The 15,297-nt window shown below is 50.7% G+C and overlaps 1 protein-coding gene across 5 annotated transcripts; it reads left to right on the top strand.

The window, feature by feature from the left end:
- The first annotated feature begins 4,954 nt into the window (after positions 1–4,954).
- On the top strand, positions 4,955–15,089 carry MEIS3 (Meis homeobox 3). Of its 5 annotated transcripts, none has more exons than XM_072608131.1 (13): positions 4,955–5,590; positions 10,230–10,414; positions 10,600–10,771; positions 10,915–10,965; positions 11,314–11,364; positions 11,455–11,625; positions 12,069–12,180; positions 12,308–12,456; positions 12,780–12,856; positions 13,124–13,182; positions 13,492–13,587; positions 13,822–13,898; positions 14,587–15,089. In XM_072608131.1, the coding sequence occupies exons 1-12, from the start codon at positions 5,579–5,581 to the stop codon at positions 13,869–13,871; spliced, it is 1,185 nt and encodes a 394-aa protein (XP_072464232.1). In that variant the 5' UTR covers positions 4,955–5,578; the 3' UTR covers positions 13,872–13,898; positions 14,587–15,089. The 5 variants fall into 5 exon arrangements, with proteins under 5 accessions (XP_072464232.1, XP_072464231.1, XP_072464233.1 ...); XM_072608130.1 differs by having other exon boundaries at positions 14,583–15,089; XM_072608132.1 differs by lacking the exon at positions 13,822–13,898 and having other exon boundaries at positions 14,583–14,751.
- Positions 15,090–15,297: the final 208 nt, after the last annotated feature.

The raw sequence follows: 15,297 nt of genomic DNA, 5'->3' as shown, positions 1-15,297 counted from the left end.
CAGTTGATGAAATCAAAGAAGGGAAAGGTAACAGAGAAAAGATTTCATTTTGTACCCCTTTATGAAGTGTGAAAGAGTTCTTGATAGAATGAGAAGAATAACTTGTTTCTGGGTGGCCAAGGAGAGGATACACCCTTGGTGGCCTTTAAAAAATCAAAACAAGACTTTTCTTGAGGGCAAGTCAGCTCTGAGAAGTAACCCCTGGCAGCAGAGAAAAGAGACAGCCATAGTTTCAAATAAGAATTAGTCCAGGCATAGAGAAATAGAACTACAGAGATGAGCAGACTCACAGAATCCAGATGAGTGATTTGTCCGGTAGAAATATTTTTCCCAGGGGGAAGCATCATAGAAATATAAAACGTGAGAAGAAGAAAATCCTCAGGGCCCTGGCTGTTCCAGAGAGACATGAGTTGCTTTGGCCATATGTATTCAGTACATGTCTACTCCACTACTATCATGTTTTATGTATGCATCTAATCTATCCACTGACACTTTGTATATTTGGTGAGAAAGTGTGCCTGTGGATCATGGGGAGAATGAATGTTTTGTATCTGTTGTTTTTTATGTCATCTTTGTAAATGATTTTGCTTTGAGCTGATTCTGCCTGCTGGTGCACTATTAGAAGTAAGCCTCCTATGGGGGCTTATGGGCTATGGTTTTAGGAATGCTCTACAAAGTACCTTGAGCCAAGGGTACTCGTCAACCCTAGGGCCCAACCTACAACCTGTAAAATGCTGAGGTAGTCCAGAGGACATACTGCATTTTTATTCAACCATTAAGAAAAAAACCCAACAGTTACTTTATCCATCAATGCACTAGACCATAGAACATTAAATATAAAATAATACTTTTAGGATAGTAACTGCTCCCAGGACCTTCTCCATCTAAAACCCATAGAAAAAGATAAGAAGAAGGAGACAGTAATAATAACATTTCCCATTTCCCTGGCTTAAAGTTTGCTCACAATACCACCTCAAGGGAGGTCATGTGAGCATTATTACCCCATTTTATAGATAAATAAACTGAGGCCCAAAAAAGGAGTTGACCCAGGTCTCCTGGCTCTAAGTCTGAGAGGAGAGGGGGGAAACATTGCAATTTGCCTTCGTACCCCTCTCTGTTCTGGGTAGAGAGGTTCAGCAAGACATTTCGAGACAAGTCAACATTTGCTGAATGTAGGACCCGATCCATTTTTCCTTCTTAGATTTTTGTCTGTAGCTGTTTTTCTTCTTTCTGCGTGCATTTCTCTGTCTTCTCATTCCTTAACTCCATCTCACTTTTGCTGTTTCTCCTCTGTGTCTCTCTCCCTCTCCCTGTGGCTATCTGTCTAGGTAGAAGATACCTCCCCCCACCTGCTCTCCGGAGCCTCTGACAGGTGATGAATGAGCTCTGTACACACACACACACACACACACACACACACACACACACACACACACACACACACACACACACCATGGAAGGAGCTTCAGCTGCCAGATGAAGTCCCATCCATCTTCCCTGCCCCCCACCCCCACCTTAGGTCAGCAGGCCCAGGAGCCTAGGAGCCTGGTCTTCTGGTTCCCTTGACCTCAGGGCCTGGGCTAGAGGATGGTGGGGGTTGCAGGGTGGTGGGGTAGTTTTATGCTTTCATTGGAAGTTGATTGAAATTAATTTCCTGCTCTCAAGCCCTTGGGCTGAGGGGGAAATGCAGAGACAGAGAAAGAAGACCATTCTTAAAGGAATAAACCTTTCTCCATGGAGAGGAGACTCAGACAGAGACAGAGAGAAGAGAGAAAAGGAGATAGACCAGGAGAGAGGGAAAGAGATGTGGGAAGGGGGAAAGAGACAAAGGAAGGTACAGGCAGAGACAGACAAGGAGGGGGAGAGAAATAGGAAAAAGAGGATCAATGTGGCCAGAGATGGGCAAAGAAGCAAAGACCGAGAGAGAAGGGAAAGATGGAGAGAGGAAAAGAGAGATAGAGCTGAGACAGGCAGAGAGAGCTAGTGTGTGTGTGTGTGTGTGTGTGTGTATGTGTGTGTATGTGTATGTATGTGTATGTGTGCATGTGTATCTGTGTGTATGTGTGTGCATGTGTATCTGTGTGCATGTGTCTGTGTGTATGTGTATGCATGTGTATGTGTGTGTGTCTGTGTGCATATGTGTGTGCATGTGTGTGTATGTGTGTATGTATGTGTATGTGTGTGTATGTGTGTGTATGTGTGTATGTGTGTGTCTGTGTATGTGTCTATGTGTGCATGTGTGTCTCTGTGTGTGTGTATGTGTGTGTCTGTGTGTATGTGTGTGTCTGTGTGTATGTGTGTGCACGTGTGTGTGTCTGTGCATGTCTGTGTATGTGTGTGTCTGTATGTTTCTCTGTGTGTGTATGTGTGTGCATGTGTGTGTGCGTGTGTGTGCATGTGTGTGTGTCTGTGTGTGTATTTCCTGGCTTTATATTTACGCTGTGGCAGGGACAGGTGAGAAAAGAGATCGTTTGCTCCATGCCCCTGCCTCCCAGCACCAGCCCTCTGTCTCTCTCTGGGCCTCCCTTGATGATTTCTCACATTTCTTCAGGACCTCCTCTCAATGATTTTGCAGAGACCCTGCAGGAATTCCTGACTGAGAAGAAAGGGCACAAGGGACAACAGTGAGAAGCCAGGACTCAGCAGGGACCCTGATTAGGGACCTTGGGAAATTATCAAGTTAGCACTCACAGTGGGGATCAGTGCTCAGGCCAGAGAAGGACAGAGGCCAACAGCTGTGCACGGTGGGAGGTTTGGGGCCCGGGGAGGAGGGGGCGGGGGAAGGAGGAGGTCCTCTCCTTCTGTCTCAGTGTGTCTCTTGTTTCTGCTTCTGTTTCTCTGTTTTTTGCTGCTTGCCTCTCCATCCCCCCCTCCCCCCCCAATATCCTTCTGTCTTTTGGGAGAAGATAGGACCACAACAGAACAGACAAACACATCATAGGATCACACGAACCATTGGAAAGGTCCTTAGAAGTCATTGGCCCAAACTTCTCATTTTACAGATAGAAACTGAGGTCCAGACAGATGACTTTCTCAAGGTCACGTAGGCAGTAAGAGGTACAATTCTGACTCAAGTCTGGTGATGCCACCCATGTTCGCTGATCTTTCCAAAGCAGGCAAGCTGGCAAGAGGGTAGATGGACAGAGAAGCAGACAGACGGTCAGGAAGGCAGACAGATGAACAGGCAGGGAGGCAGAGAAGCAGAAAGACAGACAGAAAGACAGGCAACCAAGATGGAGGAAAGGAAGGTAGATAGAGAAGCAGAAAGACAAAGATATAGAGACATAGAGAGACAGACTGATAGGTGGATAGAGACAGAGAGATAAACAGAGACAGACAGATGGATAGACAGATAAATAGAGAGACAGAGAGAGAAAGAGAGAAAGATAAAGACAGATAGAGAGACAGATGGATAGATAAACAGAGAGAAAGAGAGATGGATAGTAGGTAGATAAGCAGACAAGTGAGTAGACGGGCTGGCAATGAAGATATATGAGACAAATAAGTAAATAGACAGGTAGACATGCAGGAGAGATGGAAGGAATGAAGGCAGAGAAGCAGACAGGACAGGCAGTTAGGTAAATAGAAAGACAGACAGACAGACAAATAGACAGGCAGGCTCCATTTAGTCCCGACTGTTAAAGCTTTACCTCACTCCTCATAAGGGGCTGTCTTGGTTTTCAGTTTGGGAGACAGCCCATGGGGCTAGGTGATTCAGTCACCTGCTCCCTGTCCCTCCCCTCAATTCCCAGCAGAGTCCCCAGAAACCCCAAAGATAGAATTCTGAAATTTTCTCTTTTTTTTTTTAATTCTGAAATTTTCAAACCCGAGAGGACCAATGCATACAGAGCAGGAGCTCCCTCTACCATATCACGGACAAGCAGTCTGCTCTGCCTCTTCCTGTGATGGGAAGCTCAGCACTGCCATTTCTACCTTGGAATAGCTAATACTTCAAAATTCTTACTTGTGTGGAGCTGAAGTCGGCCTCTCTGCAGCTGTTACTTCCTGCTCCTGGCTCTGCCTTCAGAGCTCAAGCAGAAGAAGAAAGGGGCTCTCTAGGAAGTCTTCATGTCTCTGACTCCCCACCTCCAAGAAATCTGACCACTGTCCCTCCACCTACCAATGCACTGTCCTTGTTTACATACACACACACACACACACACACACACACACTCCACCTCCTCTTCTCTTTCTTTCTCCCTGCTTCTTCCTTTTTCTCTCCTCTCCTGTCCCCTGAACACATCTATACCCTGAATCACACATATTCAAAGATACAGACGCACATGATCCAACACAGATACCCAAATGAACACCCTGGTTATTGCTGGACATTCTAATTTCACCCTAAAGGGGAAAGGGCTGAGACTGGTAACAAAATTACTCCCTCTCTATGTTTCACAGGTGGAGAAGAGAGAAACAGACCCAGACTTGGATACATCATAAAAGAGATATGAAAAACAAACATGTTGAAAGACAGATGATACAAAGAGAAATTAGATGGATGGAATGAGAAAGAGAAAGACAGGAGGATAGGGAAAATAGGCAAAGAAAGACAGAAAGGAAGAGATGGGTCAAAACAGGGTGAGGCAGGGAGCCAAGGATGAGAGAGAGAGAGAGAGAGAGAGAGAGAGAGAGAGAGAGAGAGAGAGAGGACAGGGGAGAGGGGAGAGAGAGAGAAGAGCAGAGGACTGGAGAGAAGACATGAGAGGACAGGAGAGAGACTGCTAAGGGAGAGAGCAGGAGATTCACAGAAGACACAGAAAGACAAGGGCTGAACCTCGGGGTGGGGGGGAGGGGGCGGAGGAGCAGGCGGGACCAAGAGGCCTCTTTTCCCTCTCAGCAGCCCCAGCCCCAAGCCCGCCCTGGCCCCTCTGGCTTCAGCTCTGGCCCCTCCAGCAGCCGGCGGACAGTGGGTTAAGGATTGGGTGATGTGGGAACTTCCGGATATGATCACAGAGAGAGAGAGGAGGGAGACAGAGGGAGACAGAGAGAGACACACACACAGGCAGACAGCTGAGCATCCACTCAGCTGCTTACCAGCCCCCACACCAGGGACCCAGGGGCCCAGCCCAGCCCAGCCCCTTGCCAGTGGGGCCAGGGCTTCTCATCCCGGTCCCTTCCTTTCAGCTTCTCTTCCTCTCCTTCCCTCCCTCTCTGATCTCTGTCTTTCTTTCTTTCATTCTGTCTCTCTCTGAATCTTTCTCTGTCTTTTACTGTCTCTTACTGGATTCACTGAGGCTTCATTTCTGGGGTATTAAGGGGTGGCTGGGGCTCAAGGGAGCCTTTTCTCTCCCATCCTGGGGTCCAGATCCACTCCCCAACTCTCCCCACCAGCCTGGGATGCCCCTGGAACCAGGTCACTGACCCCCTGGGGGCTGGGCAGGAGACTGTGCTCTGGGGTCCTCATGACAGAACACTACGCCCACCACTGAGCAGAAAGAGGGGGCCCTGGGCTGTGGGGGGAACCTAGGGGGCAATCCGTGTCCCCACTCACCCTCCACAGCCCAGACCCCAGGCCCGGATCTGGCGAGGGACAGACATTGGAGCTGCCTGACGTGGGCTCCAATTCTGGGGGCCCATGGCACAGAGAGTAAGTATGGATGCATGTCCCCAGCCAGCCAGCATCCCTGAGATCTTGTCCTTCATCCCCATCCACCCAGTCTCCATTTCTCCAAATCTCCAGATCCTTGTTCTCACTCTCTGTTCCCACATCCTCCTGTCTCCATCCCTCATTCCCTCCATCCCTCTCTTCCTAATTTCTGCCTCTCCAGCCCTTGCCTCTCTCTATCTCCTTCATTCTATCCTCCATTCCTGTTCCCTATCCTACTGTTCCCCCTTCCCTATATCCCCTATTCGAATGTTCCCCATCTCTCCCACCTCTCCCTCTGTCTCCCAACCCTGTCTCTCCAGCTGTCCCATTTCTGTCCTCATCTTCCTGTTCCTTATCCCTCTTTTTCTCCATCCCACTATCCCCACCTCCTGTCACCCACTGAAATGTTGGCCCCTTCCACTGTTCTCCCATCTTTCTATCCTTCATTCCCCTGTCCTCATCCCTCTGACTGTCATTCTATCCCTCATCTCTGGCTAATTTCATGCCATACTTATTCCCTAATTCTCCATCCCCTTCATACTTTTTTCCCATTTCTCTTTTTTTCCATCACTCTACCTCCCCATACCCTCTCTCCAGATATCTCACATTTCTCTGCCCCCATCCTTCTCTACCTGACCCCTTCTCTCTGTCTTTACCTCTCTGTCCTCATCTCTCTGTCTCTCTAGTTTCATCTCTGTGCCTATCCTGAGGTCCCCATCCCTCTTCCCCTCCACCCCATCTGTGCAGTCCCTCAGGTCTTCTAACTCTTCCCCAGTTCTTTTTGCTCATTTATCATCTCCATCTCTATCTCTATCTCAAATCTCTGTGCTCATTATTCCTCCCCATTTCTCTGCCCTACCTCTCCATCCTGGTGAAGCATCTCTGTCCTCATCATTCTCTTCCCAGTATCTCTGTCCCCACTTAACCATGTTCCCATCCTTCTACTTCTATTTCCCCACTCTTTATCTTCACCCTCCTTCTTCATTCTCTGATCCCTATCCCAGCTATCTCTTCAGCTACCTTACATCTTTCTTTCCTCATCCCTCCTTTCTTCTATCCTTCCACTCACCCTCTGTATTCCTGTCTTCTGTCTCTCCATCTGTCTCCTATCTCTATTCCATATACCTCTGTTTTCCATTGTCTTCCATTTCTTCTTCCTCAGTCTCTGTCTCTGTTTCATATCTCTATCCTCATCCAATCTCTCTCCTCTTCCCTCTCTCTCTCTTCCCTTTATCTTCCCATTCATGGCCCATTTCACTTTCCCTCCAAATTGTACTCCTCTCTCTCCCAATCAGTTCCTCTTTCTGTCCATATTTGTTCCCCATGTCTCTGTTTCTTCATCTCTCATATCTCTCTATCTCTTGTTCCTCCATCTCTCCATTTTCTCTGTCTACTCTCTCTATATCCCATCTCTGTACCTTATCCCTCTGTCCCCCATCTATCTGCATCATGCCTGTGTGTTTTAATCCACCGGCCAAATCTCTTTCCCTCAACCTCCTGTTGAATTGTCACTCATACTTCTCTCCCCATTTATCCCTGTTGTTCCATCTCTCTGTTCCTCATTTCTGTTTTTCACCTGTCCCCATTGGTCTATCTGTCCCATTTTTTGTCACCCACCTACTGTCTCCCATTCACTTCAGTCCTTATCCCTTCATTCTCATCCCTCCTTCCTCATCTTTGTCTCTCTCTCTCTCTCTCTCTCTCTCTCTCTCTCTCTCTCTCTCTCTCTCCATCCTGCTCCTATCCTTCAGTCCTATATTCCTCTTGTCCTCTGATACTCCAACTCTCATCTGTCTTTCCCTTTATCTGTCCCTTCATCCCTCTATCCTCCATCCCTCTTTTTCCCATCTTTCAGTCCTCATCCCTCTGTTCCTCTTTGCTCTTTCTCTCCATGTCTCTATATCTCCATTCCTCTCTCCTTTCATTTCTGTCCCTCCGTCCTTCATCTATTTGTCCATTATTCTGTCCCTTGCTCCTATGTCCCCATTCCCCTTTTCTAATCCCTTTACTGTCATCTCAAATTCTCCTTTTTCTGTCCCCTATTTCTCTTTCCTTCCATTCCTCCTTCCCTTAAAGTCTCTTTCCTTCCATCAATCTATTACTTCATCCTTCTGTTTCACATTCATCTTTTCTCACTTCTCTCCATCTCTCTGTCCCAGTCACTATGTCCCCCCAATCCTTATGCTCATCCATTCCTGTTTCCCATTCTTGTTTTCCTCCAACTTTCTTTCTATCTACCTCTCTGGTCTCCAGTTCTTCTTTTGATATCCCTAGCCTTCTATCTACTTGGCGATTAAGCATCCCATATCCCTCTGTACCCATTCCTCTACTCTCCCCACCTATTTGTTCTTCTACCTCTGGCCCAAATCCTTCTTCACTAACTGTTGCTCTCATCTATTTGAACTCCATTTTCATTTCTCATTCTTCTGATCCCCATCTCTCTATCCCATTTCCCTCTATCCCTTTATCCCACAGTCCCCAACCCTTTCTCCCACCCTTTTGCTATCTTTTTTTCTTTTTTCATCCTTTTCTCTTTTCCTCTCATTTCTTTTTATCTTCCTCTACATTATCCCTCTGTCTCCTCCATCAGATATCTCTCCAGTTTTCTGGTTCTGCCCCCTTACCCCCACTCTCATATGTCTCTATCTCTCTATTCCTCATTTCTCTGACCCAATTCCCTTGAACTTTATTTGTTTCTGTAACTTTATCCTCCATCCTTCTATCTCCATCCCTCTGTTGTCCTCCACTGAACCTCACTATACCTCATCTCCCTGCCCCATCCCTCTTCTGTTCCCTATTTCACTGTCTCCTCATTCATTTTTTCTCATCCCTCTTCTTCAACTGACTATTCCCCAGCTCTGTCCCCCATCCTTCTGTACCTTATTTTTGTTCCTCAGCCCTCTGCCCCCATCCCTTTGTCTCCCATTTCTCTGTCCCTACTCCCTTTGTTCCTACCTCCTCTGTCCCCATGTCTCTGTCTCAATTCTCTAACATCTATCCATCTGTCCTTCCCTCTGTTCCTTCACTCTGTCCCCCTATCTCTGTCCTCATCCTTCTGTCCTTCTGTCCTATCATCCCTCTGTCTTCAGTCCATGCCCCCCTTTGCCCCATCTCGTTGTCCATTCTTATTCCTTATTTTGAAGAAGGGGAAACAAGGAACAGGAAGAAGAGTTCAATCTGAGCCCTGGGACATCTAGAAGAGGGAGAGGAAAGAGGAGAGCAGAAGGTCAGCTCCCTGTCCTCTCCAAGTCCCCAGGTTCTGGCCCTCTCATCCTGTGAGAAGGAAGGGGTCGGACAAAGCTTGTAGACACTGTCCCCCAGCTGAATAGTTGGGGTGGGAGTTCTAAGTTGAGACAGACTCTTTGAGGTCCCCCAGTGTCAGAAGAAAAGTTTGGAACAGAGGGTGTGTGTGTGTGTGTGTGTGTGTGTGTGTGTGTGTGTGTGTGTGTGTGTGTGTTTAAAAGAAAAAGCATAATATGCCTGTGTGTTTCATTGTGTTTCCCAGACTGTGTGGATCAGAACATGGGGTAGATGGGGGGGTGCAAATAAATTTGGCTTTATTTGGGTTAGTGTTCTGTAAATGGAGAGGGAGCTCAGCTAAAGTTGTGTGGGACACACACACACAATCTACTAAATAAAACTGAAATGAAGAGGGTAGAGGAAGTCTTTATCCTACCCCTACCCCCAACAGACATATGCAGAAGAATATGTACTAAGAAAAATGCATCTCAGACCTCACACACTAGGAAATACATTCAGAACCCAGGTGTATCCCATAGACCTGTCTCTGGAGGTTTGCTGCTATTGTAGTGTGTGTGTGTGTGTGTGTGTGTGTGTGTGTGTGTGTGTGTGTGTGTGTGTGTGTGTGTGTCTGGGTCAGGGGATTCCTGGGCTTGGGGATTCCAAACTCAGACTGATTGATCCCTCCTGAATCATCCCCAGGGGATAATGAATCAATCTCTGACTATGAATGCTTTGAAAGGAAGTAAAGGAAGGGTGGGCACAGAGATCCAGAGACAGAAAGTGACAGGGTTAGCTCCACAGAGAAAGACAGATACTAAACAGAGACAGAGACAGAGAGAGAGAGACAGAGACAGAGACAGAGACAGAGAAAAACAGGAACACCTACATGGAGTAGCAGTAGCTCAGAGACAGCTCTAAAGACAGAGACAGAGACAGCCCCATACCGATAGAGACAGTGATAATGACAGAAACACAGCACCAGAGACAGGGATGGAAAGGAAGAAAGAGACAAAAACAGCTACACAGACAGACTCCAGTAGACAGAGGTACCGAACCAGAGACCCAGATAGAGAGACAAAGACAAGACACCAAGAGCAGAGATGTTGTTAGGGACAGACACAGCACCAGAGACAGCGATAGGAAGCGGTAGAGAAGACGGAGATGCTGAGAGAGAGGATCACACAGCACACAGAGAGAAGGAATTTGGTGTGGCCGGAGGAAATGAGGAGAAAACTCTCCGATGTCTCCCTCTTTCCCACCCCAAGTCCCACTGAGAAGCAAGAGATGTCCAAGCTTCTGAGAGAAGGGGTACAGGAAGGTGTGGGACAGCCCAAAGGCCTGGGTCCTGGGGCAACAACCCCTCTGATCTTCTCTTTTTACCTCTCCCCTTTCGCAGTACGATGAATTGCCTCAGTATCCCGGCGTGGACAGCGCAGGCCTGGCCAACTTCTCGGAAGCTGCGCCCCGAGGGAGCGGACGGCCAGCTGGTTTGCCCCAGGCCCCCTACGGCCCCACAGGGCCGGCCCGGAGCCGAGCAAGAGGAGGAGACGGACTGAAGAGCGAGAAAGACGAAATCTACGGGTGGGGGAGGCTGCTGGGTCCCTGCTTCAATGGGTCCCCTGGTTCTGCGCGCGTCTCTCTGGCTCTCGCGGTCTCTGTGTGTCTCTCTCCCTCTTACTGTCTCTCTGTTCCTGCCTCACGGTGGGGGAGGGGGGGTGCCCTCCCCAGGGTGGGAGCTGAGCCCTCCCTCTCCCAACGCCCTGCAGGCACCCGCTGTTCCCGCTTCTGGCTCTGGTATTTGAGAAGTGTGAGCTGGCCACGTGCTCCCCTAGGGACGGGGCCGGCCCGGGGCCGGGGGCCAGCCCGGCCTTGGGGCCTGGGGCCGATGTCTGCTCTTCAGACTCTTTCAATGAGGACATCGCCGCCTTCGCCAAGCAGGTGGGGCCCTTCTGGGCCGGGGCGGGGCGGTCTGAAGAGTGCACATGGGGGCTGGGGGTTGGAGGGGCCAGGCAGCCCCCTGACGTGGGCTCTGCCCTTCCCCCTCCTCTGTCTCCTCCCACTCTCTCAATATCCCGTCTAAGGTCCGCATGGAGAGGCCTCTGTTCTCCTCTAACCCAGAGCTGGACAACCTGGTAAGAGCTTAGCGCAGCAGCTCTAACCCCAAAGCTTTTGGTTCCCCAGCAAACACCAGCCTAGCCTGAGAGGACCCCCCCCCCCCTCCCAATAACCCTGGGGGAAGGGGCTAGGAAGGGAGTCACTGGGCATCTTCAATGTCTTTCCTCTGCACCTTGGGGCTGTCATCTCCCAACCTTGTTCCAGGTCTCTCTCTACATCTCCCCATCTCTATCTCTGCATGTCTGTCTCTGTGACTATCTCTGTTTCCCTCTCTCCCTTCTCTTTTCCTGTCTGCCTCTCTGTCTCTATCTTCTGGCCTGCCTTGCTCTCTCTGCCCCTGTCTCTGTGTCTGTATCTCCCCTCAGATGATACAGGCCATCCAGGTACTGCGGTTTCATCTGCTGGAGCTGGAGAAGGTGAGTGCTTGTCGTCTCCCTCTGTCTGCTCCTTCACAGCTGCTCACTCCCCAGTTTACCTCTATTCCTGTCCCACCCAACGCCTACCAGGTTCACGACCTGTGTGACAACTTCTGCCATCGGTACATCACCTGCCTCAAGGGGAAGATGCCCATCGACCTGGTCATTGAGGATCGAGACCGAGATGGTGATGACTCCATTGTCCCCTGCAAAGCTGACCTGGATGACTTCCCAACTCCTGGCCCTGGGCTCCCCCACCAGGTGCAGCCTGCCCCCTTGACACACACACTCATACACACACATACGCACATACTTAGATACAGCCACACATACCCAGAAATACACAACATACTTGGGCAACAGTCACACACACAGGGACAGTTACACACTCATAGTGCCCCTCACCCACAGAGAAATACATACACTCACATACAGAGAAAGCATTACAGTAAAAGACAGCCACTCTCACCTACACATACTCAGATACAGCCACATAGTCACAGAAAATCACACACCCAGATGCCCTCAGATCCACATTCAGATACAGATATAAGCCTGGTTAGGGAGAGGCAGGGGTTGTGGGTAGCCAGGAGATCCCAGGTAAGGGCTGTGGGGATGTCTAAACCCACCCTGTGTCTTCCTACACCTTGGTGGGGGATTCTTAACCCCCAAACCCCAGACTAATTGTTCTCTTTTCTCCTCAGAACAATTCCTGGATTCGGGACCACAGTGACAGTGGATCTGTACACCTGGGGACACCAGGTCCATCCAGTGGAGGCATGGCCTCCCAGAGTGGGGACAACTCCAGTGAGCAGGGTAAGGATGGGGGAAGGGAAGACTAGGCATAGACACTGACCAAGGAAGATCCTGGGGTCCTTGTGGAGTTGATGGGGTTGGGCTGCCCAAGACTCTGTTGTGAGGGGACGCTTTCTCTCTCTGTCAGGAGATGGGCTGGAGACCAGAGCAGCCTCCCCCAGCTCTGGGCCTGAAGATGATGAGCCTGATCAAGACCAGAGGCACAGTAAGAAGCGGGGAATCTTTCCCAAGGTGGCCACCAATATCATGAGAGCCTGGCTTTTCCAGCACCTGGCGGTGAGTCCCCTACCCCTAGCACCTGCTCCCACATGTAGCCAGACTACAATGCATCTGGAAAGTGGGTCCCCCCAAAATCTCTCTCACACCCCCCAAAGATACTCTTTAGGCCTCAGGGTATCCCCAGGCCTGGCCCAGCCTTGGACCCTTCCCTAGAGCCCCTAGCAACACTGGGTTTAGGCCAAGGGAAAGAAAGACCTGTAAGCCTTTCCTCTACTGGAATGTAAAGCTATTGGGAGGACCTGAACTTGGCCACTGCCTTCTCTTTCTGTCTTTTGTGGGGATGACTCCTGGTCTATCCCCACCCTCTGTATCGCCCCCAGCACCCCTACCCCTCCGAGGAACAAAAGAAACAGCTGGCCCAGGACACAGGGCTCACCATCCTACAGGTCAACAACTGGTGAGGAGCTCCTGGGCGGGGGAGAAGGGGGAGGGACTGGAAGGGGGTGTCCAGGGCCTCCCCCTCTCTCTAGCTTTCTGTCCCTGGCCCTCCTCACAGCCTGCCCCCCCTCCCCCAGCTCTTGCCTGGCTCAGCTAGTCTGACCCTCCTACTATTTCCTGGTCCTTCCTGGACCTGGGTGTCTGGGTCTCTCTATGACCCCATCTGTGTCTCCCTGTCTCTCTCTGTCTCCCCTCTCTGTTGGTGTCTCTGTATGTTCTCCCACAGGTTCATTAATGCCAGGAGGCGAATTGTGCAACCTATGATTGACCAGTCCAACAGAGCAGGTGTGTACATGTGCATGGGGGCATGTGTGTGCGTGTGTGCGTGCATGTGTGTGTGCATGTGCATGCGTGTGTGTGTGTAAAAACAGTATTGAAGCAGAAAAAGGACCTTAGAGATCATCTAGTTCAGCCCGAGGAAGGTGAAGTGACTGGCTCTGTGGCAGCTGAGGGCAGAGCTGGAATGTGACCCCAGGTCCTTCACCTCCTCCCCTTCCCAGGCTGAACCACAAAACCCTGTGTAGTCATTGCTGGGGTGTGTAAGCATGTCCTAAGGGAGACCTCACCCACGGACATGTCTTGTCCCCCTTGCAGGCCCTGGCACAGCCTACAGCCCTGAGCATGGCCCAGCCCTGGGGACCTTTGGCTCAGACCAAAGTCCAGGCCCTGGGCCCCCCATGAGGACCACCGGTAAGTCCTGCCCCCAACCCAGGTTCCTCCTGCTCCCAGATTACAGAGACCTCCCCATCCAATATGAGCCTCCCTTGGGGGCCCAGGACTCATAAATAATGCATAGATTTCCTTTGCATGCAGGAGCCCACACTATCCTAGTCCCACCTACTGTCCCTTCTTAAAGGGGCCCCACACCTCCTTACAGGGGGTGGGTTTGGGGGAGGGTCTCCTTCCCCCATCTCTCATCCCCAGGGTCCATGGGAATGAGCGTGAGCCTTGACAGGCAGTGGCACTACATGTAGGGACATCTGCAGCCTCACTCACTGACGGTGAGTGTCCTCCATAAGTGCCCATCCCCTTGGGTCTCCTTGTATAGCGAGCCCGGGGAGAAGTAGAAGAGAAAGGAGGGGCAGCCCCGCCACTCCCCCAGCCCTGAGGCTATCCTGGGCATTGTCTGCACCCAGAGGGGACCCCGGCCAGGTGTAGGACTCACCTGGGTGGGGGAGGGTGTGGGGAGAGCAGGCTCCAGGGAGGTTGCCTGGGCTGCTCCTGGGTGGAGACAAGCTCCTAGCAGCCTGTGGGCGTGGGGGTGGCTCCAACACATCCACCGCCCTCCAAGCCCAGCTCCCTCCCTCCCGCCTCTGTCTCCCTCTTTTCTCCTTTCTTGCTCTCCTGATGTCTCTGCTCATCTCCTTATATGTCTCTGTTCCCGGCTTCTTCTGTCTCTCCCACTTCTCTTTCCAGCCCTGTTTTTCCCTCCTTCTCTTCTCTTTCTCCCTCTTTCTTTCTCCCCTTCCCTGTGTCTCTCTTAGTTTTTCTGTCAGCATCTCTTCATTATCTCTTATTGTCTCTCCCCGAGTTTCTCCTCTTTCTCTATACCTGGTGTCTCTATGTCCTAGTAGTAGGGAAGCCAACAGGATGTGAAGGGGGGGAAGCTAGAGGAGAGAGATTTGGGGGTCCTTGAGGCTCCTCTCCATCCCCTGACCCTCTGCAAACCCCTTCTTTCTCCAAAGCCAGGACTCCTTCTCCGTGGATATGGAGGGTCCTGTGAGCTGAGCCCCACACACGTACCTGGGGCTCCCAGCCAGGGCCCAGCCTGATGCAGGCCGGGCCTCATGCCCTCCCATCTCAACGCCTACCTCCCCGGGCTCCCCGGGCTCCTGGGCTGGGACTCGCTACACACTGAGCTATCCATCCTTCAATGATGATGAAGATGAGAAGACATCCACTCCATCCCACAGGCCCCTTCCCTGCTTCTCCCTGAGCTCCAGGCCCTCTCGGGCGAGTCCCACCCTGGGGAGCACCAAGGCCAAAGGGTGGGGGGAAGTTCAGAGGAGCCAGAGGAAATGGTCCAGGCTCCCTCCTCCAGGTCTGGATAAGAGAGGTCTTGGGACACAGACAGGGCAGGGGCCCCTGGGGCTTTTCCCAGTATTTTCCCGCTCTGTCCCTACTCTCTTTAGTCTGTCTCTGTCTCTTTCTCAGCCTTTTTAAAAAAAATGATAAAATCTTAAAAGAAAGAAGTCTTCTGTTCCAGCCTCTTTCCCTCCTTCAGTCTTTCCCTGTGTTTGTCTCTCTGGTTAACGATGGAGAGCAGACTAGAGGAGGAATCGGGAGGCGGCCCCTGGGGAGGGGGCTTAAGGGGACTTGGGAGGCAATGAGGGGGGATAATGAAGGGGGAAGTCTCTGATTCATATGCTCTATTTTTCTCCCTCCCTCTGTTTCTGCCAC

This window comes from Notamacropus eugenii, chromosome 5, assembly GCF_028372415.1.
Source record: "Notamacropus eugenii isolate mMacEug1 chromosome 5, mMacEug1.pri_v2, whole genome shotgun sequence".
In the NCBI taxonomy this organism is placed as follows: Eukaryota; Metazoa; Chordata; class Mammalia; order Diprotodontia; family Macropodidae; genus Notamacropus; species Notamacropus eugenii.
This window is presented reverse-complemented; position numbering and strand designations above follow the sequence as displayed.

What these genes read in the sequence shown, in the direction of transcription:
- MEIS3 (XM_072608129.1), top strand. An exon ending in GAGAAAGACGAAATCTACGG is followed by an intron (nt 10,415 to 10,599) that starts GTGGGGGAGGCT and finishes AACGCCCTGCAG; the next exon opens with GCACCCGCTGTTCCCGCTTC. An exon ending in GGACAACTCCAGTGAGCAGG is followed by an intron (nt 12,181 to 12,307) that starts GTAAGGATGGGG and finishes TCTCTCTGTCAG; the next exon opens with GAGATGGGCTGGAGACCAGA.